Source organism: Galleria mellonella, unplaced genomic scaffold, assembly GCF_026898425.1.
Source record: "Galleria mellonella isolate WM207_F2 unplaced genomic scaffold, CSIRO_AGI_GalMel_v1 utg312, whole genome shotgun sequence".
Taxonomy (NCBI): Eukaryota; Metazoa; Arthropoda; class Insecta; order Lepidoptera; family Pyralidae; genus Galleria; species Galleria mellonella.
The window spans coordinates 2,546,778-2,573,399 of record NW_026442074.1 but is presented as its reverse complement, the minus strand read 5'-3'; the positions used below and the strand labels follow the sequence as shown (position 1 = coordinate 2,573,399).

Below are 26,622 nucleotides of genomic sequence, written 5' to 3'. Positions count from 1 at the left end.
GAAAGTGTCAATTTTGCTCATGTTTAAGCACTTTTCTCCACAAAGATATTTTCGAATCTAGCTGAATTTCAGTACCTATATAGAAGCCAATTAGTTCCTTATTCCAGATTTAAAATAAATCAGAAATATTTAAAAACTAAGGAGCTATGATTTGAGCGAAATAACATTCCTTTACTATAAGAACTACTTTAACTATAACTCCTTATTTCATTCTCACCTACTCTTACTTATTCATTTTTACCTATTAAAAAAAACCTAATAATTATATATTAAATACAATATATGTATTCAAAAACATTGTCCAGTAATTGTATATATTACAGGTTTTTGTATTTTATACACGAAAAATTATTAATTCACTCTTGCGCCACCTGCCCATTTCTATCTGTTCACCTTTAACCAAAGGTTGTCTGTAAGAGTTTGCCCTAGCGATAAGATCGCCTTTTGTACCTTTATGTGTATATTTCAATCTGTATTTATGTTACTGTATTTCACTTGAATCATTCACTTGTCATTGTATATTTTTATTTATGGTGCAATAAAAAGTTAAATAAATAAATAAATATATTATAATTTTTTTAATAATATTCATAACATGAAAAAATATTGCACGTGAAATTCTCTGACTGATTCATTCCAGATATATCCGTAGACAATTGTCACCCTATAAACACACCCTTCGCTCATCAGTGTAGCGCGCCGAACGGCCACGTCCTCTCGTACAAAACACGACTGAAATAAATATTTAGATAGATAAAATAAAAATAAAATAAAAACAAAATATAATATTTGACAATAACATATCCGTATTCTGTAATAAATAAATAGAGACATATCAAATATCACGAACGGTTAAGTTGCGCGGATTACACAGGTTTGGTGTGGTGGTTTTGTTAAAATCAACTGTGATACTTGCGGTAGTTTGCTAGTGATGTGATTATTGATGAAAAGGATACGAAGAACAATTTATATTTATTACTAAGGTAATTATATGTACAACAGGTTTGTTTCAATAATATTGTTGTCAATCATTAGAATGTTATCATCCTATAATAAAGCCATTAAACGCTGACCATAACATCGACATCTTTAGTATTTTTTTTTAATGCAATATAGATAATATAGAATCTGTCCCGTAATAATAATATCATCCCAGAGCAGTTAGAGAGAAAATAATTATTAATTATATTCTCTCTGCACTGGGATGGCTGGAAGAGATCTCATTTAGAGATAAGCCCACCCTTGCTAACAAGTTGTTAATCTAATTGCTGTATCTTTTGTTCAAATATATATATATATATATATATATATATATATATATATATATATATATACGAGAGTCTATGGAGGAGGTCTATGTCCAACAGTGGACGGATAATGGCTGAAATTATGATGGTGATATAGTTATTTTAAATTTTCACGTTGTTAACACACATTTTTAATTCACGTTATTCCAATTGTTTATTATTAATATATATATATATATATATATATATATATATATATATATATATATATATATATATATATATATATATATATATATATATTAATTAACACTTATGTGTGAGCTGTATACGCCTCTAATTGATATGTCCATCTAGCTTTAAGCTTACTTATAACATTACCTAGTTTGTTTAATTACTGTGGACATATTGTTAATGTGGATGGTGTATTCTTCTCATTTACTAATTTCCTTTACCCATTACCAACGTTCCCTTCCTTTTTTTCCTCAATCCTTTCCTCCGTAGGTGGCAGGAACCACCAACAAATGCATTCCCAAAGAGAGTTGACGTCAAGCAGGCGGCATACCTATGCCAAATCTTTTTGTAATATGTATAAAACCATATTACGCCGACCGCAAATAATAATTGGAATAAGTGTAGGAATGATGATGATGATGATTGTTAGTGTATCTTTTAAAAATAAATAAATAAATAAATATTACAGATTATAATCAAAATTGTTAGTATCCTATGAAGAAGGTGAACTCTATCCGCTGAAAATTAAACTTTTTCACCAAGGAAACATGGTTTATTATCATTATCATCTATTCAGCCATTATCCGTCCACTGCTGGACATAAGCCTCCCCCGTAGACTGCCATAAAGAACGGTCGTAAGCCACTTGCGTCCACTGACTCCCTGCATTATTATGTCAACTATTAACTGTTCACTGCTGGAGGAGAAGATATCGTTAGTATTGGAGATAAGTAACCCCATTGCTAGCCCACCATAGCCTACCCCATTTTTTTATGGGATGATAATGTAATGGTAAACCCTGCCTGCGCTATCGGTATACGCTGTAATAGATGTTTGTCACGCTTTCGTTTACAAACTATGGTAACGGATTTAAATGGAATTTGGTACATGGATGACATAGGATGTGTAGTATACGAAACTCTTTACAAATACTGGTTTGCTTTTCTATTATTGACTTAAGATTGTGACATTCCCTTTCTAACTACTATTGTCTGTAATAATACCAATGTATCGTTATTTTTAGTTGAATTAAACCGATATTTCCATATGGTCTATATCGTTTTGTATCAGGATGCTTTATATGTATGTATATTTTTCACGCGGATGAAGTGGCAGGATATAAGTAGTTCATAATATTTTTTATTGACAGTGTCACTGTAACGCCTGTCGAAATAACAGTAATAATGTAGTGGTAAGAAATTAAATTACTAAATGCCACGCAGGCGTGTGACACAAATAAAATAATGTATTGTAGAAAGCTGACTTTTATCTGTGGGGGGAAGGGATTGTTAGTAATAGGGATGTTAGTCCCCATTGCTATTAATATACCTTATCAGGTCGACCTCCACACGTTTCTCCCTGGAAACCATAGTGACTAATATATCGTTAAATTAGTCACGATGGGCTAACTGACCTACCTTTTCACCTTCACAAATCATCCCTCATTGGTCCTCCACCAGTGTTTACCGATAGCGCGGGTGAGGTTCCCATTACATTATCATCCATAAAAAAAAATACCTGTGATAACCTAAGAATACACTCTCACACCTATGACTGTATACAATTAAACTCTATATATATATATATATATATATATATATATATATATATATATATATATATATATATATATATATATATATATATATATATATATATATATATATATATATAAAGGGCAGGCTTATCTACAAAAAAGATCTCTTTTAGCCAACCCAATGAAGTTAGAGAGAAAATAATTAGCGGCTAATCTAGTGCAGGAAAGGTATAGAATGTAAATAGAATACAATTAATATAAACATATATAAATTGTAAATAAATAAAAGTATATACTATAGTATGTAAAATCAATGAGGTTTCAATCTTGTGTTGAAGGAAGTAATGGAAGGATTTATATATTAAAAAAAATATATAATAATATAAAATAATAATTTTAAGAAAAAAACAACATATACATTACCTCTTAACACATTATTTGATAGGTAAATAAGTACAATATTTTTTTAAGTACAAACTTTTTTCTGACCGTACTCAACAAGGAAAGATTGATGAATATGTTAACGCTGCGATTCCAGTAGTTTGTAGTACATGTCCTTTGACCCAAAAGTTGTCTGGAAGCAATCTCTGGGTAGACGACATTGAAAAAAAGACATATATATATATATATATATATATATATATATATATATATATATATATATATATATATATATATATATATATATATATATATATTACATAATAATAAAAAAATATTATTTATTATATAATTAAAAGAAACGTACCATAACTAATGTTTACTTGCCAATCAAATGCCGTACTAGTTTTACAAGATGGCAACAAAATTCTATGTGCATAATGACGGAATTACTATTGATGTTTTTGTAAATCAGTAATTATATAACACAAAATCATAGGCGTAACTACTCAATAATAAATTTACATACTTATCTCCTCTCATACATACACTAAACTGTATGTACATTGTGTGTGTACATTTCTCACAAACTCACAGATTTACATCACACAACTTTCGCTGTACCCATAACCTATTGTTTCACTGAAATTATGGGTTCCTTCGTAATTTTTGTTTTTATATCTTAGTACTACTCTGTTTGTAATACAACAACATATGGAAGAGGGCATTGACTCCTGAAACACAGGCTTTTCATACTTACCTCGGGAGTTAAGGACTTCATACTTTATTGCAACAGTGAGTGAACTAAGGATTTCCTATTATATTGTATAGTTGTGACATTTATTTTTTATTACTATTTTGTATATTACAAGGATTTATTATTGCTATTAATACTTAAATAAGCCTATATTGCAATAGTTTTCTTTATAATTATTTTTATATATTTTTATTTATTTAATTTCTTTAATAAAGAATCAAATTTTAACTTTCTTAAATAATGTTTATTTTTTCTTATTTTATTTTTTTAACACTTTTATTTACATTTTTTCTATTGTGAAATGTGACACTGGATGGCTTTGTTAACATCTGACCTGACAATGGTGCTGTAGTTTTCAATGGTATTATATAATTTTATGTCTTTCCTTCACTTGCATTATACATTTGTGTAAACTTTAGTGGCTGTTAAAATATTATTTAAGTGTGTAATTATGTATCGCTATAGCTGTATGTTTGCCTTAAATAAATAAGTTAGGAAGTAGTAAATAAAAATCAAATCCAAGAATACAAACTTTAATTTCTTTATTACTATTATTACTAAATTCTATAAATAGATAGATAGATAGATAGATATATCGTTTATTTGTATGTTACTAATCACACACAACATGTTCATAAAAATAGATAATACATAAAACAACATAAATGAATGAATGAATGAATATTTATATGCAAGAAATATGGTAAATACACAGGTGCTAAAATAATATTAAGTCCACATAATTCGCCACAATTAGACATGAAAAAATTTAAAATACTTTAATATTAAATAAACAATGTTAACAATTTTTATAAAAAAAATATGTCAATAAACACAATTTCATCCCATTTGGTATTAATACGTATTGGTAGGTCTGATTAGTGTGTACAATATTGTTATAATAATAATTAAAAAAAAAAGTAAAAAAAATGCTGTAAATATTTATTACAGCATTTTTTTACTTTTTTTTTGTTAAATTTGGCACCGATATCTACTCGCAGCATTGCATTTAAATGGCCCGGAGCAAGAGGGTTAAAATCGCTTGATTTCCATTTTTTATTTGACCCCCCCCCCCCCAACCCCCTCTAAACCATCATATGGCCCCTCTGTGGGGCGTGGGTTTCACGTCGGAAAACACCGATCTACACGATTCCCCAGGCTGTATATTAAAGATTGCTTGTTTACATTTTTTTTGTGCAATAAGTGCTTTGTTAATAAACGTGAAGTTACCCCATAATAAAATACCATATTTAGTTTACCAGAGGGAGACTTTGTACAAAAGTCGATTGCTTGGGTACCATTCGTGTTTCAACCGTGAAACAGTAGTGTTTGCATGGCTGTGTTTCGGTTTGAAGGGTGGGATATGGCGTGAATTTACTGGATACAGAGGAATAATACCTGAGTCCTCAGGAATGACAACACATGGGGGGTATCATGGGCGAAACTGTATACTCTGTTATGTCCATGGTACTGCTCATGTCTATAGGCGACGGTTACCACTTTCCATCAGATGGGCCGTCAGCTTGTTTGCCATTCTATGTTGTATACAAAAAAAATAGTTTAGAACCTACATAGCCGTGATAAGCTATGAGGGCAGTGTTCATGCTTGAATTAGCTCTTAATCGTCGATGTAAATACACAAACATGTTAATTTTCGTACACAGATTGTTAATATGGTTCTTCCAATTACAGTTCTCATCTAAATATTAGGACTAATCCTAAAAATTTTATTGTTTTATCTTTGTCAATACACCTATCCCCCGATTTACACGGTACTTGTTTTACACGTTTTCGCTTTTACACGGTTTTCCAAATAAGTTTTTTTTTTATCGCACTCTACTAAATACTACTATGTTTGAACACGTGCGCTATGTACACATCTCACAGGGAATCCCGATCTTATGTGCTGACTTGCTGCACATGCACACTGTGTCTGTATTTCTTCGCATAAAATTAAAGTTTTATCTACGGAAAATTGTATTTGAGTGAAAGTTTCACAGTGTCAGAAAGATTTAATTTTTCATATTCGTAAATTAGAAGTGAGTGCATAATTATGATTTTTATAAATTAACATAAATTAAAAAAAAATATAGGCTTATAATGTCGAAAGAAGTTAAAAGAAAAGTTATTTCTTTAGAAACTAAAATCGAAATTTTGGATCGCTTACGAAAGGGAGATAGAGTAATAGATGTTGCAAAATCATATAACATGAACGAAGCTACAATAAGAACTATTAGAACAAATGAAAATTTTTATTTTTATTTCTGTGTACACGTAAAAATATTGAAAAAAATCACAACTGTTAAATAGCAAAATTATGCATTTTCTGCAAGCTTTTCGATATACACGGTTTTGACTTGAAAATTTTTAATTTTAGATTTACACGTTTTTCTCAGGAACGTATCTACCGTGTAAATCGGGGGATAGGTGTAGTTTGATCTCAATATTTTATATTTAAAGTTTTTAGTAGTCGTCTTATAATTTGCAAACTGAATGTATTTTGTTTTTGTCAAATTTATATTTAAATTGTTACGTTTTAGCCAAACATCTACTTCTTTCAGACAAATATATACTTGGTCTTCATAATTCAATATTCTATTATTATTAGGTATTATCAATGATACACATTGCAGCAAATAAAACACATTTTTTTTTTCTAGAATTAGACAAGTCATTGATGTTTAAAAGAAAAAAGAGTGGCCCCAAAACATTTCCCTGGGGGACTCCTGGCGTCATTATGTTGTAACCTTGAATAAAATGATTCTGAATTTTGGTTTTCATTAACTCTATTTCAACACACTGATATCGATTGGTTAAATAACTTTCATTCCATTTCAGTGTTAGACCTCTAATATCATAGATTTCACATTTATTTATTAATGTTACGTGGTTAACCAAATCGAATGCCTTACTCATATACAAAAATATCACAGCGACAGGATTATTGTTATCGATATTTTGTGGAATGCTATTAACCAGATAGAATGTAGCCAGAGTAGTTGATTTATTTTTTTGAAAACTATTTTGTTCGTATTTAATTATTTTAAATTTACTTAAAAAAATGCGTTAAACGGGCTTGCATTGCTTTCTCAAATATTTTTGAAAAATTTGAAGGCAATGTTTTATAAAGAGCCATAATTATTTATTTCACATGGGTCATCTTTTTTAAATGAGGGTTATACTGTGCTGGTTTTTAACATATCAGAAAATATTCTTTGAACAAATGAGAGATTAATACTGCGTGAAAATTAGGAAGGCCAGCACATATTTTCATTAATATACTTGAAACCATATCAAATCCCACTGATTTAGTATTTTTAGTGACATTATGTGTTTGTATATTGTAGATGGATCACAGGGTTTGAGAAAAATACTTGATCCAATACAATTATCAATATTATGACTTGTTCGGGAAGTTTTTTTTCCGCGATAGATGTCAATCATTAGAAATATTAGCTATTTGCGTCGGATCGTTTATAATATCAGATTTATAGCATCAATACCCAGAATATCAATAGCTTTGAACTTTATCGACTTTAGCCTTAATTATATCCCATGATGTCATGTATCTATGATTATCAAGTCTTTTAAACGTAGTTATGTATTTTTTAAATATTTTATTATACTGTATCAAGTTTAAAATGTTTTTTAAAGACTTTAAACGATGTCAATTATTAACAAATCATAATAACAATAGTAAGAGAATAATAATAATTATATGTAAAATAATTATAATATAAAATCGATTAATATACAAAAACAATTTATAAATCAATGGAAAGTTTCGTTTCTTCAAACACTTTATAAACGCTTTCATAAAATGACAACAAAGACGGGGCGCAGCCTAATTTTTGAGAGATAAATTTAGCGCCTTGACCATTGTCTTTGGCTGCAAACAGAACTTTGTATACGAACGTTCCGTTGTATGTTAAATGATAAACTGTCGGTACATAAGGACGACCGCATAGTTTATTCAAATAATTCAAATGAATGAAACAAAATTGAAATTGAACCAGTGGATATAGTAGTTTTTCGTCATATATATCTTCCGCTTCAAGCGGTGTAATATGGAAAAACTGCGCCAGCTCATGTCTTGCCGCGTCGATGTCTGCCTTCATAAATGTGCTGCTATTCTGTACAGCTGTAACTCGCAACATAGTGTACGAGAGTAGTACGCTGTGAACGATATCTGTAACATCCTCGGACTTATTGTGTGAGAAGTAAATCAGAGCTATAACGAGGAGTCTCGCATCTTCCGGTAATAACTTCAAGTGATCAAAATTAAAACCCGGCATGGTACTTTCCAAAAAATGTTCGAATAGCCTTTGAGTCTTCAACGCGCCTTCCCATCCGTTTTCGAAAGGGCTGAAATTTACGTATTGAGGCTTCTTTACAATTGCGTTCGTTGTTCTTATTGTGTGCGTCACTTGGTGTTTATCTTTAAATTGAAACTCATTCTTTTCAAAATTAGTCAGTAAATTATATGCATACTTTATAATTTCCATCGAAAAGTAAAGACTGTCTTCGGAGTCTTTACCTTCTATGGCCCATGAACCAACCATAATATTTGAATAGTAAAGATTGATGTAAGGAATAGCAATGTGCCCTAATGTAACGCCTTTCTCAAACCACCGAAGATCATTGTCAGTAGTAAGTATATCTTTATGTAGTAAATATGAAGCAGACACTCGACATATTTTCTTCTCGTATCGATTCCTGACATTTTGCAACTCTTGTAAAAATCTATTCTGATGCACTTCCAAAGAGTTTTTAATTGCATTAAGTGCACCTTGTGTGGAAGTTTTAGCAAGCCATTGTAACAGTAAAATATTTTTGTTTCTATTTAACATTTTCATTCTTTTTAGGAGTTTCTCAAAGTAAGTTTCATCGAAAATTGTTGTATCCGTCAATGTGACAAATATCGCTATTTTGTCATGGTTCAAACGATACTTTAGTAAAAAGTCATCCAAAACAAATAATCCGCAATTGATTGAATTAGTACCGGGATCAAACTCAATAGTATCATACGGTACGTAGGGTTCTCCTGAGAAGCAAAATTCAATATCATTGCTGATAATACAGCACTTCTTTGTATGCGCGAAAGCAATCACTTCATCCTTTGCTTCGAATTCAGAGATTGAATATTCGATATCCATTTCATCAAGTACCTGCTTGTAGACTTCTTTCATGAATATAGGCAAAACTATTTCTTTCTGTCCCCAAAAATAATTGTAGCCACCAGGGTGCTCGTGTTTCTTATTAATATCGCGATGACCGCCTTTAAATATAACGTAACATTTAACGTTTGCTTTATCGAAAATAGACATGTAATTTCTTAAATATTCTGCATACCGGTCGCTCTCACACCCATAAACATAGGGCAGCTTGCTGTCGCTGTACTTGTTATAAAAGAAGTTTTGACCGTCGATCACAACATCGCAGTCTTTTAGTTTGTGTTCTTTCAGGTTGTCTTTAACTAACTTTGAAAATCCCTTTATCTTCATTTTGTAATCTGAAAAAATTTAACATTTAGGGAATACATAAGATATTTTTACTAATTTCTCATTCCCATTGGATTTCGAGAAACCTGCAGGTCTACACTTGAAGCCAGTATCAATATCAATCCAATCTATTGCCAAGGAGAATTTTGTACTGCACTCATGAAATACTGGTTAGTAATTAAGTTATAATTGGGATCCATTTACAATAGTTTGCATTGGCAAGTTACACTAATATGCATCTATCAGAACAATACATAACGATTATGTCGCTAGTATTGCAATTCGAGAGTGCGGAACGTTTTCAATATCAATTTATTGGAATTTATTTTAAGAGTAACCCCACTGGTTTCGTTACATTTATAGACACAGCGATTTAACTCTTCTTTGAAGATTTTTTCTATTGGTGAAATAAATCAAGGTGATATATTTCATATTCAAAATTAAAGGAAAAATGGTTAACAAACTAAATTTGACAGCTATGTTTTTTTTCTGCATTGGACATTAAAAAGGTATCCAGACACGATCAACTTAAAGTGAACTTGTTCTTTTATATAATTTTTGGGCATACAATATTATAATGAAAATTTCCACCATTATGCAAAGAAGGGTTAAGGGAAGCTGTGCATTGACTTAATTTGTCAGTTTCTTCTTGCAAGCAATGCGTCCCGACTACAACACAGAGCCAATATACTAGGTGATAATGTAGCTTTCTATAGGTAAAAAAAAGAACTTTTAAAAATCGCGGTTAAGTAGTTTTAAGTTAACTTATTTACTCTCTATGTTACTTAGAACGGTAAACAGAGCTTAGAGCTGATGGCACTCATATTGATGGGAATGATGTAGTAATTGTCGCCTATAGACATAAACAGTATCATGGACATAACAGAAAAAACTGTGATGAAAGATGAAAATGTAAAAAGTAATGGCTTTATGCATGCGTGGGCGCATGTGCGTGCGTGGAGATTATATCTTCACTAATTTTGAACGCATTTTGGAAATATTTTTTGCATTCGACAAAGGGGAAGTAATTTTTACATTTAGTTGTTTTTATAACATCATTTCTATATCAGCCATTCACTGTCCACTGTTGAAAATAAGCCTCCCAATTGATGGGTTTTGCGAGTAATTGTCACTCTTAGCAGGTGGTTGACAACCGCAATTATAATCATTGAAAACAAGAATAAATTAAGCTATAAATTAATATATTTGATATGTCAACTTGGTATACCTACATAGGTTTTGGTGTAGTAGGTTTAATTTAGGTATCTAGATACTTTCTATTGATTTTCTATAAACAAATTAAAACAAAAACATGAAGTGTAAAATATAATCCTTCTTTTCGTTATTTTTCTATTATGATTCTTTTTCTATTAAGTTTTTTAAGTTGTAAAAACGGTATAACAATTTTATAAAAGATAAACAGTTTTTACATTTCTCCCTTTTTTTGACATATATTTTTTTACTGATTAAACGATATGAAATTTAAAAAGTAGGTATTTAAACTATCAGCGTGTGAGGTGTTTTTCTCTAGAAATCTATCCGATTCTAGAATAAGGGCATACGGGTATGCGACCCCGGCCTCCTGAGCCGCTGCAGTGTCCTAGTCCTTTCCGCAACTGCAGTGTCTCCCTTATCCTTTCTCATATAAGTCCTTATTCTTTTTATTTACTAATTTCCTATACGCATTTCCAACAACGTCCTTTTTTCCTCAATCCTTTCCTCCGGCTTTACTGTAAGTGACGGAAATCGCCTACCAGTAGTATTGAGTAACGAACAACCAAACATGTCAACAGTCTCATTTAGATACAATATTTTTGTTGTAATTAGATAAATAGTTACAACAAAAATATTGTATCTACGTAAAAGGAATACGGAGCGCCATCTAATATCGCTTTGGGAAGAACCCAATGCAAGCCATATTTGTATTCACTCTTTGGTTTTATCTGTCATTTGCGTTTGCACTGTTAAAATATGTTTTTAAATAAAATATAAGATTTATTAAAAATTATCCTCTATTTCTAAATCTAACCCCCTTTAACAATTTTATATATGTTTAATTTGAACTACGCATTTTTAAATGTTATCTTTAACTGTAAAGTTTTTACCCTTGAACATTCTATAGTTATATTTCAGCGTCTCAAAGGTCGACTGTAAGAGATCCCTCTATAGAATAAGTCCGCCATTGTATATTAAATCTTTTTATGTGTTCAATGAAAATCATGTACAATAAAGACTGTACAATACAATATACTCGTGGTAGGATTCTAGACATACAATCTCCACTAATAAACACAGACTGAAGATATCTAGATACTGCAGATAATATATACAAATATAAAAAAAAGGAATCATTCGATTAGGTATTTCTTTGTGACAAACAAACTTGAAAACTATTCAATCGGTTTTATTAATTCATTTACATGTAAACAGTTAGTTTAGGTATTATGAAAACAAAAATAAAAGCACACCTACTTACTGTTTTTATGGTATCTATCAGGTATTCAGATCACACAGTACTTTTTACAGGTGACTTCAAAATATTTGAATGAGCAAGGAGACTATGTTCAAAAAGGAACTAAAATATTATAAGAATAAACTAAACAAAGACTCTCCTTTTATACAAGTATAAATAGATACGCAGTAAAGCGGGAATCTCCCTACGGTAATGTCGCGATATTTGGTAATGATTATCGATAATATTAAATATAATCGATTCGCTCTGTCGATTATAATAAAGAATTTTCTACCGTGATTGATATTAGATTTTTTTAACCAACTTCAAACAGAAGGAACGTCCTCAATTCCGTGTTATTTTTTTTTAATATATATTACCTCATAAATGCGCCAGTTCTAAACCGATTTGTATATTTCATTGTATATTAAATTCTATGGAATCAAGATTAGTTCCATAGAAATTTTATGCAAATTGAACCTATAATTTAATTTTTTGAGCAAAATAACTAGTTTTATCACAATTAAAATTGATTTTTTTTTTTGTGGGATATAATGTTTATTTTTGTAAGACTAATCAACAACCTATTTAGTATTGTAAATAAATAAATATAAATATATCCAAGTATTCTGAGTATTAATTGTTACAATAAATGATGTCTTCAAATTTACATGACAATTACGGCCTGCTCACTTTACAAAAGTAGTATTTTATTATTTAAATATATTACTATTCGTCTTCTCATGGCATAATAATATAGTATTACTGCTAACAAACGACTCCTCAGTTATCCCTGCTACGTCGTTCGTGTCTTCACATTTGTACACCACTTATTCCATTTTTAATTATACTTCATAAAAATACCAATTTGACATGGCAATTTGAAATTTTAAAATATTTAATAACCTATTAAATTAAATGTTATATTAATAATCTTTTAAATATATTATATATGGGTTGAATTAGAAATTAAAATAGATTAAATACATGCAGTATTGGCCCACATTTAATTTAACATAACCTAAATTTATGTATTTTATCATATTCGATTGATTGAGACTTTATACAAAAAGTCGTCTGCTTGAATACCTCTATACCACCATTTGTACTTTCCATTAAGTGGATCGTCATGTTCTTTTTCAATCAAAGTTACAAAAAATATTTTTTTCGGTTAAACTTACTGATGCCCACGACTTCGTCCGCGTGGTATTTGTTATTCTTGTTTAGTGTATGTCGATGTAGGTACCTATCTGTTTATTATGTCTGGGAATACTGGACCAAAATTAACATATGACGTGTCGTTCTCACTCTTTACCTTAGTTCAAAATGACTTTACTTAATTACTTAATACTTAATTAATACTTTGATTGTTTGCAAAATTGTCAAACAAAAATATATTCAATGTATATATAGATTATTACGTTTAATTTATATCATAGTATTTATTGCATTTTCTAGAACATTTTTTAAAAGCAACTTGGAATCGTTATCTTATAAACCGTTATCTATATACATACCACGACGTGGTGGTGACGCCTACGTTAATCCTCATGCGTTGTCATTCCTAAAGACTGTGTTTGTTTAATGGATGATAATGGAATGGTAACCCCACCTGCGCTATCGGTATAAACTGGCGGGGCACCAGTGAGGGATGATTGGTAAAGATGAAAAGCCACGATGGTTTCCTAGGGGAACCGCCATGGAAATTAGCCTGGTAGACTATACTGATAACAATGGAGACTAACCACCCCATTATTAACAATCCCTTACTCCCGGAATGAGATGTTATACTAACAAAAATATTAATGGGTTGCAATGGCACATTACATGCTACATACATTTTACATTTTCAACTTTTCGTACAAAAGAAATAATCTCTAAGTAGGTATGAGTTTTATTTCGATCATTTATTTGATATATAATAATCTCTTACATTTCAGATGTAGGAGATTATTGTTATATCAAATAGAAATACCGTATCGTATTACTTATATGATATAGACACCTAATAATTATTGTCAATGTAATTAGTAAATAATTAATCGATTGAATAAACATTATACTTGTTTTAATCTAACAAGTCGATATCGCACATCACTACTGTTCGAATGTGATACGAACACGACATAAGTACCAACGTTGATAACTCAGTGTTGCCAGAAAATTAAATGAAATTAGTTACAGTTTTCGTTACATAAATAAAAATATAATTTTAAAATTAATTAGAAAAATATTTTTAAAGTTTATATTATACTTATTGTACACTTCATATTTATATTTTTCAAACTATATTTTTAAATAATATTGCTTTTTTAATAAAACAAATGTAATCCCAAAAGTTCTATCCACTAAGTATATATTCTTACTTAGAGGCCGTATATTATATTAATACTGTAGTTAAAGACTTTTTTTATAGGTTAGAGATTTAACATACCGCTTTACCTTCTCATTGTCACAATTTCTGTATCTGTACTCGCTTATTACAAACATTTATATCTGTTTACAGTGAATATGCCACAAAACATAGTCATGAAATCACAGCTACAAAATTTTTTTTATAGGATCGTGTCTCTTATTACATACACTGTGACACCCACGGTACTCCTCATGTGTTCTAATATATTAGGTTAGGTCATATTAGCGACTTCAAAAGTTCTCTTTTTGAAGTAATATCACAATAGAATATTTTTCTTGTTGGTCTCATATTCATTTTTTTTATACAACTTAGAATGGCAAACAAGCTGACGGACCACCCAATGGAAAGAGGTAACCGTCGCCTATAGACATGAGCAGTACCATGGACATAACAGAATGTACTGTTTCGCCCATGATACCCCTCATGCGTTGCCGTTTCTGAGGACTCAAGTATTATTCCTCTGTACTCTGAAAATTTACTACCATATCCCACTCTTCAAACCGAAGCACAGCCATGCAAACAAAACTGCTTTAAGGTTGAAACACGAATAGGACTGAGGTGCTCAAGCAAACGACTTTTGTATAAAATCCCTCTCTGGTTTTCAGGGAGAGCCACGTGGAGCGCGACCTGACCTATAATGAATATACCCTATATTGCTACGAATAGGGTTGTTATACACTTACCCAGTAATCTCTTTCCCCAGATTCCTTCTAAAAATTGTATAGTGTAGATATATTATGCCGGTTTATGTACTTCTGTACAATTTGTATTTTTGGTGTGTGCAACACTGTTATTCACTATGAGCGGATGCCCTGACTCATTCGTATGATGCAATTGCTATTTTCGCATCGCAATTTTATTTATCTTTAACTAGATTTTTGCACTCTACTTTGTACTTGTGGAAAATCAATGAAATACATTATTCCTAGATGATTTGTCTAAATAAAATATACACCAGATTATAAGTTATACTTTCGATAACAAAAATTTTAAAGCAGCGTCCAATTTGATGCAATAGGTTTTAGTTTAATAGATTTCTAAAAATTATTATGTCGCCATCTATTGGTTTAATTAAGACCCCTTACGAATAAACGAATGTATACAGAAAAATAAATAATTAATTACATAAAATACTATATCTAATATATAAAATTCTCGTGTCACGGTGTTTGTTACCAAACTCCTCCGAAACGGCTTTACCGATTTCTATGAAATTTTGTATGCATATTGGGTAGGTCTGAGAATCGGCCAACATCTATTTTTCATACCCCTTCATGATAATGGTGACCTACCCCTAAAATTATTTTTTTTTTATTTTTTTGTCAATTTTTCTTATTTTTATTTTATTATGACTAAGCATTGAAAAATACATTTTATTCATTGAAAAGACAACTTTAAATTTTCATCGTTTTACGATCAACCCCTGTATCTGTAATCGCGCAATACGTGGTAAAACAACGTTTACGGGATCAGCTAGTTATATATATACATATATGTGTAAGCACATTTGTTATATGTAAATTTTAGTATGTTTGAAGTATATCAATAATTACTAGTATCGCATTCGAGTATTCTGACACTTCCCTATGGTTGACTTGAAGAGAATGCTTTTAGCATTAAGTCCGCCTTATTCACATACATGTACTAATGTATAAATGAATTAAATCTAATTATATAATTGCAAGATGAAGAGGATTTCTTAAATAACTGCTATGGCAGATATTTTGTACCTTTTAATGGATGATAATGGAATGGTAACCCCGGCTGCGCTATCTGTATACACTGTCGGGACACCAATGAGGGATGGTAGGTGAGGATAAAGCAGGCCAGTTAGCCCATCGTGACGAATTCAACAATAAAACAATCACGATGGTTTCCAGGGGTACCACGTGTAGGTTGACCCGATATGGTGTATTGATAGCAGTGGTGACTAACTTCCCCATTACTAACAATCTCTTCCCCCTCATATTTTGTACCGTACTGAGATGATTTACGTACAGTTTTATTATAGGACGTTATATATTCCTGTCTTAGATTATATATTACATAGATAGAGTCTCGAGTCTTAAAAACGAGTCAACTTTTTGTCAGCTAATTGTCAAATTAGCTGACGCTTTTTTTTTAATCAGTGTTCTTTATACTGACGCATACAATGTTTCTTGACGTATTATTTTAAAAATAAAATGAGTATTTACGCATTAAAAAGATGCAGAAATAATAATATATAAGACAAAAGAAATATAGAAGTTGTAAAGGAATCACTCAACTATTTATCACGCAAAATGTATGAAAAAGTTGACCCGTTTTTTCGAAGCATTTATTTTTTTATTCTTTATTGTACACAAAAGGGTATTGAAATAGAAAAAAAAAAAAAAAACATAATAGTGTACAAAGGCGAGCTTATCTCTAAAAGGGATTTCTTCCAGCAAACCCAATATGAGAAAAACTAACAGTTTATTAGTAGTTACAGTCATACATGACTGTAACTACTAATAAACTGTCAGTTCACTCTCGGAATACTCCCAAACCCAAAAACAAAAGAGCACCAATAGAGCAGTAATTCTATAGAGGACGTAATTATTATAAACAGTCGAGTGGTAACAAATACGTAGAAGGTACATTTCGATGGTTTTATATTTTATATTTTGATATTTTAAACATATACCCATTACTGAGCCCCGACAATATGTTCTTGCTCTACCATCAGTATGCGATGTCTCGATTGTCAACAAACCATCGGTTAGTTCCTGTTGAATTCTTCATAACTAACCAAGTGACATGACTTCATTGTGGCCTTGTATCTCCCCAGCATATACCGATAGCACAGATGGAGCCACCATACTGATAACATTTCCTGTCTTTTGTTTTCCAGGCATGGAAGCGGCGAGGTAGTGGATAGGTAAGGTGCCGGCGCGTATGGGCAGTCTACCTGATCTGACGGAGCGTTCGCGTCCGCCGGCCGGCCGCACCGCCGCGCGGACCGTGTCCGACCCGCATCGGCACCGGACTATCATCGCCCAGGTAATGTCCGGAGACTCCAAAATAGAGTTTGACAATTCGGCTTTAGGAATTTATATGCTTAGTTAGGTACTTCAATCATATTCAAGTACCTACGTAAAACAGCTATGTTTACATACTAAACAGGCTTTTTATGCAACTTAGAATGGCAAACAAGCTGATGGTCCATCTGATGGAAAGTGGTCACTGTCGCCTATAGACATGAGCATTATCATGGACATAACAGAGTATACTGTTTCGCCCATGATACCCCCAATTTTTGCCATTATTGAGGACTCAGGTGTTATTCCTCTGTACCCTGTAAATTCACTGCTATATCCCACCCTTCAAACCGAAACACAGCCATGCAAACACAACTGCTTCACAGTTGAAACACGAATGGGACAGAGGTGGCCAAGCAAATGACTTTTGTACAAAGTCTCCCTCTGGAATAGCAGTAACAATGCAGAGTACTAAGATATAATCACAGTCCTCACAAATGCCAACGTATTCAGGATAACATTTTCATCACAATGCATTCTGTGATGTTTGTGGATCTTATTATAATTTATTTTTCAACAGATACCAGTGAGCACAATTTGCAAGAAAGAATGGCTATGGAAGAAACCGAAAACACCTCTCAGAGTTGCTGCACCAGCTGTTGTGCCTCGAAGGAGGGATTCAGCAGCGTCCTCCCTCGGTGCGGCGTCAGTACGGAAACTCCTGGCCAGGCAACCACCAAAAGTGCCAAAACCCATTGTCAACCGTTTCACTCTTCTGTGCCTCTCAAGCGGCCTCTGTGCGACAGCCTTGTTACCCTTCACTGCATTCGCTGGCGCCGAAGCTGCTGCTATGCCCCTTGCTCTGATGCATTCTATAGCTGCCATTATAGCACCATTCTCTCCTCTGATCCTCCAAAAAGTGGGAGCAAGAATAGTCATAACTGTTGCGCATATTCTGGTGTTTCTCCTTATAACAGCGCATACAGTGGCGACTCCATTATCTGTTTTGCTACCTTTGTATGGGCTATGTGGTGTATCGTTGTCACCAATGTCTCTGGCTCTGACAGCGTCAGCTACAACATTAGCTCAAGCTGCTGGCGACGAGGTCAGAAGAAAAATCGCTCTGAGAAGAGCGTTGAGAGCGCTACGTGCAGCACAAGACTTGGGGCTGGTGTTTGGCTCACTTCTTCTCGGCGGCGCTTTAATGATATGGCCGGAAAATTTAATGCCGTTAGCGCAAACGTCTGCGGCCCCTACCAATGTTACTTTACCCCAATGGCCACCGTCTGAGGAATACTTTCTAGAGGATGATTATGAGGTAAATAACGATTATAATGGCAGTCTCTAACGGACACTATTGCGATCAATTAGAATTATTATTAATGTTAAATTTAATAATATGTAGGTACCTAATATGAGTACATATTACAATTTTATAGTCTAAATTATTAGTTATCCAAAATATTATCAATTCACAGCTCGACAACAATATTATACAAAAACCGTTAATCCTCAAAGCTAATTAATAATTCGTTAACATCAATCATATTGGTGCTTTTCGCCCTTTAAATTCATATGATCGTAAGTTAGATCCCATCACAATACAAACATTTGTACTCACGTGCTCATAACAGGAATTTTAGCACCATATTCACCCTGAAGAATACTTTCAGATGAAGTCGAAACAATCTTGGGAAACTACAATTATGAACATAAGTTTTAAAAATAATATTTGTACTAACAAACTGATATAAAGTTTAAAAAAAAAAATTTTACTATCAAAGAGGCATCTGTTTGTATTCGTTTGATAGTTTTCTTTTAAAAAAGTATTAAAGTATGTCTATTTATATACATACATAGTACAAGACCTGCTTAGTTTAAGACTTATTTATATATTCATTTCATTTATTTATTCAATGTTTTACAGGAGCAAACTTGCGGTGCATCTGGTTGTCCTAACACCCAGTCTTTATCTGGCACCGCTTTAACAGCTGAGGGGAGGCGCATCCTGGTAGCGGTGTGGGCATCCGTGGCTCTAGCGTCTATTGGATTAGGCGTGTACGGTGCCTCATCCACGCCTGGCCCTCCACCCGATGCGAGGTCCGTTGTGAAGGACCCCCGAGCGTTGCTTGGGGCCCCAATGGGCCTCTTTATTGGGTTACAACAGGGATTTATTTATACCTCATATATTAAGGTATTTCGTTTATTAAAATTTCTTTCAATGTCTTTAATAATTATCGCTTTATTAGTTTTAAAAACGCTACGTCGCATCGTCCTCATGACCAAAGTTTTTTTTTTATACAACATAGAATGGCAAACAAGCTGACGGTCCACCTGATGGAAAGTGGTAACCGTCGCCTATAGACATGAGCAGTACCATGGACATAACAGAGTATACTGTTTCGTCCATGATACCCCCATGCCTTGCCATACCTGAGGACTCAGGTGTTATTCCTCTGTACCCAGTAAATTCACGCCATATCCCACCCTTCAAACCGAAATACAGCCATGCAAACACAACTGCTTGCATGGCTGTGGGAACACGAATGGGACAGAGGTACCCAAGCAATCGACTTTTGCGTTAATAGTACGTTATTCATCTATAATTGACTGATTAGCCTATATCCTTCTCTATACCAAATACTTCGCTATATTTTGGGACAGTTTATTAATCCATTATAACACCAAGAATCAACTCACTTTCACATTTAGGATTAATAAGAATGAAAAACTTAGTGGCTGTTTACTTTCTAGATTTACATATCCCAAGATTAGTGTTGCCAGGTGTCCCGATTTGTGCGGGACGTTCCGATTTTCAGGGGTCTGGGGACGCGTCCCGATTTGTATCTGAACGGGACGCTAAATGTCCCGATTAATCAAAAAATTAAAAAGTTTTTTTCATAAAAAAATGTATATTTACGCTAAGTACTATGTATTATGTATATTTACACTTAAAGTACGATTTTATTTTATAATTTCTACTAGTCCAGCAACACTGATTACTTGTTATGTTCTTACATAAATAGTTAAATATTTAATTTAGGTAATTAATACTTCTTCAACGCAATAAATTGAACCCAGAGTTAAAAAGCCCTTGTTTATTGTCTACTGTCCCTAATGCAACCCTAAATCCCGATTTTTTGACCTCATGTACCGATTTAAAACAAATTGGATCTGGCAACATTACTCAAGAATCTGCTAGACACTAAAAACTTTAAGCCAATTTAATTTTTTCATTGACTTTCCGCTAAAAAAACGCCGTTAAGAAACTAAATTAAAGGATGGATCATAGAAAATATGGTTCATAATTGGAAAATGCAAGCCGAAATTTGGACACGACTAATGTCACGTAATTCTCTATCTATCTCTTGAATAAGGAGATATGAAATTATAACTTGCCTAATATTCGCAGTGGTACGGAGTTTGTGTTGGGGGATGGAGTTGTGCCTGGAGAGCTCTGTTCGGCGCTGGCTGTTTACAGGTACTAAACAACTAGCGATTTTTCAGAAATAGAAAAATCAATTAAATAAACCACTCCTACATAAAACATATCGTTCAGGAATATGACTGTAGAATTTGCATCCAATTTTTTGCCTGATGCCGAAACAAACATACAAACCGACAAACAAATCTTTAAATATATATTGTTCTAGCTTCTATTGGTCTTGTTAGGACGCCATACACACACATATACATACAGTCACAGAAACTCATATTAATTTTTCTTAAGTATCTCCCATGTGCAGATAATTTTATTACATAAGTAAGGTAACTGGACAACTGAAATATAAAGAACGTGCACAGATAAGAGTTATCGCGTCTGGTGTTGTGGTAGTCGACCGAGTAGGATTCTCTTCTTCCATCTTCGCTGCTTGTAATCTTTCGAGCAATCCAACACTGCCTGGCACGCAAAACTCGCTGTACTTTTTATTTAGGACCAGATCTTACTACTAACAATCGTCTGTCCCGACTCGCAGGCATTGGCAGCGGCGACTCTTAGCATGGCAGCGGCGCGGGGCCGGCGCGGTGCGCTGGCGGCGGGCGGGGCGGCGGCGCACGCGTCGCTGATGCTCGCGCTGCTGCGTTGGCGCGCTGCCCGCACTGACCTGGCGCTGCCCGCCGTCGCCGCCGCCGCCTGGGGCGCTTGTGCCGCCTTGTGGGACGTACTTCAGGTCAGATCCCAGTTGGTCTGTCCCCGACCACATTGGTTTACTGTCATAATAGCCGGAGATCTTGAAATTAGTATATAATGCAGACTTTTCTTGGGGAACAAACGTTTATTTTTTCTAGTATAATCTTGTAATCGTCGCCTATAGAATATAGACATAAACAAGACCATCAGATATCCATCACAGAATACACCGTTCATTCGTTTCCATCGCTGGTGATTATGATATTGCGATTTCTACCCCCTGTTTAGTATCCATGATGCCGTTCAGGTCTTTAAGAGACGATTGCCATTTTCAATTAGATGGATTATTTGCTAGTTTATAATTTTGGGATTCATTAAATAAAAAATGTAGATTGCATAAAAAACTTCACGTGCAGGCGGGCGCGTGCATCGGCGGCGCGGGGTGGCGCGGGCCGTGGGCGGCGACGCTGGGCGCGCGGCACGCGGGGCTGGCGGCGGCGTGCGCGGCGCGCCAGCTGCTGTGTGCGCGCGCGCAGCTCGTCGCGCTCGCCGCCGCGCTCTTCACCGCGCTACTCTCACACGCCGCGCTCGAGCTGCGCCTGCGCAGAGGTAATTATCCACTTGGTCGTGAGCACGTGGGTGCGGGCGAGTGTGGGGATCATCCCTGGACGCAATCAGATATACGCAGACTTGTTGGAGAGTAGAGTCGCATCTTTTTTAATGAGTAAATTCGAAATTTTATTAATACTATGATTCTATCAGCCGTTAACAGTCCGCTACTAAACATAGTCCTCCCCCTGTTGAGGGGGTTTTCCAGTAGTTGCCACGCTTGGCATCCCACCATCTGTCTTGGAAAATAAAATGCAGCAGGGCAGTGTAACAGAACGGTAATAGCCCAGTCAGGGTTTACAGAGAGGACCACGTGGAGGTCGACCGTATAAGGCAAATTGCTAGCGATTGGACTGATATTTCGCATTACTAACAAGGGAAAGGGCCCCCTCGGACTCATATTATATGAACAATTCTCTCTTTTAGGCGAGGCAGGTCGTCACAGGTCCTAGCGAAGAGCCACGGCGACGCAACTCGCCTCATTAGCGCCCACGTCAGATGACGCGACAGAGGGGAGCGTCGCCCCTTGTCACATTATCAGCTAATACATGTAAATATGTATGACGTCAGTAGGACGTCACCTTTGGACATTGTGGATTATAAGTAAATTAAGAATAACAGATAACATCGTTGACATATTGCGAACAATGCCAAAATAAGTATCATAAAAATCCATGTACATTATTTTTTATATCATTCCCCAACTTAAATTTTGTAATTAGTTGTTATAAACGCGTCATGTTATCAGCTAATACATATAAATATTAGGACGTCAATAAGACGTCATTTTTGGACAGTGTTGTGTATAGGTAATACAAATGGTTCCGTTAAAATTTTATCAAAATCGACTCAATAGTTTTTAGTTAAAATAACTAGTTTTGTCACTTGTTTTTTTATTGTTTGGAAAACTAATTTAATTTCAATGACAAAACAATTTTGTTCATTGATTGAAATCTGTTTTGAAAAGTACAACTTGAAAAAAAAAATATGCTTAATACGAGGAAGATTTTTGTATATTTTCAATAAATAAATTTTGGAAATGTTACTGTGATGACCTTGGTCAAATTTTATTGTTTTATACTGAACATAAAGGACAATTTTAATTCTATTAATTCATCTATATTAATAAAATCTAAAAATTGTTTTTTTTTTTTCTAATAAACAAAATTAACTTTTTTTTTTTCTTATATGTATTTTGTTGTTACTAGTATTAATCCTGGCGAAAAATAACCGTTAACTATAAGATTTTAAAAGATCAATGTCAACATTTGAATTCTGCATTTAATTGTGTCACATTCACTTCAGTGATTGTCGATCCATCTCGCTAATTACTAGGTTATTTTTTGTTTAATCTCTACCATTCATTATTGTATATTCATCATTCTACATTCATTACTGAAAAATGTAATTTTAATGTTCACTCAAATACTTCGTATTATAAAATAAAAAGAAATAATTTTGATGTATTGTAAATATTATTATTATTATTATTGTGAGAGCTATTATGTAAATATATAAGTTAAGTTTTAAATTAAAATTAAAGTTTTAAATGAACTTCTTATAATCATATTAATCAGATGGAGGGTGTTTAATTAGCAAATCATTTTGTCTATGCATATTTCTAAAAGCCTATTCTGGACAAGTTACAATTTTTATATAAACTTAATTAAAATATAAGCACATTTTCTCACTAACATATTTATAGTACTGTATATACAAATGAAATATACATTTCCGTTGTTCTCTTTTTAAATTACAATTTACAGAAAAATCTTTTTTTATATAATAAAAGCTTTTTATTCGCGGGATATATATTTTGTAAATATACCGCGAATATAAAAACCGTGAATACAGAAAGCCGAGCTACTTATACAGCGGCAATAGTATTTAAAACATACTTTAGGTATAGTTGTTTTTAAGTCTGATTAAAAGGAATAACATCTGAGTCCTCAGGAATGGCAACACATGGGGGGGTATCATGGGCGAAATAGTATACTCTATTATGTCCATGGTACTGCTCATGTCTATAGGCGACGGTTACCACTTTCCATCAGGTGGGCCGTCAGCTTGTTTGCCATTCTAAGTTGTATAAAAAAAATCCGCTTTATTAATAATTTTTTTTAATAGATGATAATGGAATGGTAACCGCGCCTGCGCCAACAGTATACGCTGGCATCATACCTTTCATCCCTCACTAGTGCACCAGTGGGGGATGATAGGTGAGCATATTGCTAGCAATGGGACTGGTAGTCCGCATTACTAACAGTCCCTTCCCCCTATTTTATATATTTGCTGACGCGTTTACAAAGTATACCGAATCTTTTTTATAATTATGCACCGTGAATAAAGAAAATTTTAATTCAGTGAATAGTGAAAACGTGAATAAAGAGAACGTGAATAAAGAGCTTTTACTGTATAAAAAAAACGAATGACGTACACAGAAGGTATAGTGGCAGACTGTAACACTTGTTTAGACGTTTCTAGTGATTGCTTTACACAAAGATGGTATAATTATTTTTGATGTACACATATCGAAAAGGTGGAAGAAAGGTAAACACTAATAGGTATGCCATACCCATTGGTGTTTTCCTTTGAAAAAACCGATCACTGATGGAGAAAAACGGTACTTTTCTGATATGAATTGCATTGCCTATTTTTCCAGTTTTCCAATTTATTTTTTCACAAAGGTTCAATGTAAATGATTAATTAAAATAGTTTTGTTTAAAGGATATATAACATATCAAATAATAATATCGACATATTAATTAAAACACAAACAAAACACGCAACTGAAGTTATTGGGAGGTGCTTGAAAAACTACACTATTTCAAATACAATGACAGACACACAGATAACTCCCTTACACTATATGTAAATGATATAGCATACTTACTAAATCATGTTTTTTTTTAATGGATGATAATTAAATGGTAACTCTGCCGTATGCGGTGCGCTCCGTATACACTGGCAGGGCACCAGTGAGGGATGATTGGTGAGAATCAAAAAACCATCATAACGAATTAAATGATATTTATATTAATGATAGTTTCCAGAGGGAACCGCGTAGAGGTCGACATGATTACCTATATTGATAGCAATGGGGACTAACTTCCCCATTACTAACAATCCCTTCTCCCAACTAAATCATGTATCAACCGTTAACTGCTCACTGTTGAACATAACCTCCCCCATAAGGGGAGGTTTGCTGATGAACTTTTGGTGATGTTTTAAGAGGGACGCTACTACCCATGCCTCGCCTTCCCTTATTCGCCTTTTACCGGAAGGGATTGTTATCAATAGAGTTTGACAGCCCCATTGCTAGCAATATGCCCCTATCAGGTCGACCGCCACGTGGTTCCCCCTGGAAACCATCGTGAACAATTCTTGTTGAATTCGTCACGATTGGCTATCTGACCTGCTTCATCCTCACCTATCATCCTTCACTGGTGCCTCGCCGGTGTATACCGATAGCGCAAGTGGGATTACCATTACATTATCACCCATTAAAAAAAAAAATATTCGCCTTTTACAACACTCACGGGAAAGGAAGGGGTGACCTATTCTATGCTGAAACCTACACAGCTAAATATTATAGTGTGCTTGCTAAATAATAAACACAAATACCTTAAAAATGTAACAACACACTGCACATTAATATTAAAAAAAAAATTATTAAAAAAAATATTCAATTTAATGTCTTTGAAATAATTTAATAATTTATACATGGCAATAAAATGTATAGTATAAATAAAAATCAATTGCCGGTTGTATGTACGTGTATTACTTGAAAACGGCCGCAAAATGGGGGCTAATTATTGTTTTTTTTTTTTTTTATGTATTTGCATGAAAGAAAATGTTTTAAAATCGTAAAGTAAAAAAATTCGGTTAATAAATGTCCATACAAAAATGTGAGAGATAGTGAGGATTTACTCTCGTTTTCTTCCTTCATAGTACAACCGTGCGAAGTCAGGCCGGACAGTTAATTCGTAGCAAAATGTAATTAATATTATTACCTCTTAGATCATATAGATCATTATACAACTTAGAATGGCAAACAAGCTGACGGCCCACCTGATGGAAATTGGTAACCGTCGCCTATAGACATGAGCAGTACCATGGACATAACAGAGTGTACTGTTTCGCCCGTGATACCTCCCATGCATTGCCGTTCCTGAGGACTCAGATGTTATTCCTCTATACCCTGCAAATTCACTGCCATATTCCACCCTTCAAACCGAAACACAGCCATGCAAACACCACTGCTTCACGGTAGAAACACGGAGAGGTACCCAAGCAAACGACTTTTGTACGAAGTCTCCCTCTGGTATTTTAGTTTTTAAATCAAAAGAACTAGTTTT

General features: G+C 33.6%; 2 protein-coding genes and 2 long non-coding RNA genes across 5 annotated transcripts; 1 reads left to right on the top strand and 3 right to left on the bottom strand.

The window, feature by feature from the left end:
• Positions 1-563: 563 nt before the first annotated feature.
• LOC128200911 (uncharacterized) lies at positions 564-3,623 on the bottom strand. The gene is made up of 2 exons (XR_008252961.1): positions 3,441-3,623; positions 564-732 (listed from the first exon to the last, which is right to left on the bottom strand). It is a non-coding gene; the product is annotated as an uncharacterized LOC128200911 (long non-coding RNA).
• LOC113515236 (uncharacterized) lies at positions 732-23,726 on the top strand. Its single transcript, XM_052895835.1, has 8 exons — positions 732-983; positions 17,397-17,545; positions 18,104-18,841; positions 19,451-19,717; positions 20,936-21,004; positions 21,501-21,695; positions 22,072-22,264; positions 22,691-23,726. The coding sequence occupies exons 2-8, from the start codon at positions 17,441-17,443 to the stop codon at positions 22,714-22,716; spliced, it is 1,593 nt and encodes a 530-aa protein (XP_052751795.1). The 5' UTR covers positions 732-983; positions 17,397-17,440; the 3' UTR covers positions 22,717-23,726.
• Positions 4,673-12,290, bottom strand: LOC113514943 (uncharacterized). 2 transcript variants are annotated; one of them, XM_026899038.3, is made up of 2 exons: positions 12,133-12,290; positions 4,673-9,667 (listed from the first exon to the last, which is right to left on the bottom strand). In XM_026899038.3, exon 2 carries the CDS (start codon positions 9,657-9,659, stop codon positions 7,920-7,922), a length of 1,740 nt encoding a protein of 579 aa, XP_026754839.2. In that variant the 5' UTR covers positions 9,660-9,667; positions 12,133-12,290; the 3' UTR covers positions 4,673-7,919. The 2 variants fall into 2 exon arrangements, with proteins under 2 accessions (XP_026754839.2, XP_026754841.2); XM_026899040.3 differs by having other exon boundaries at positions 12,129-12,283.
• LOC128200912 (uncharacterized) lies at positions 21,239-25,128 on the bottom strand. Its single transcript, XR_008252962.1, has 2 exons — positions 24,840-25,128; positions 21,239-22,254 (listed from the first exon to the last, which is right to left on the bottom strand). It is a non-coding gene; the product is annotated as an uncharacterized LOC128200912 (long non-coding RNA).
• Positions 25,129-26,622: the final 1,494 nt, after the last annotated feature.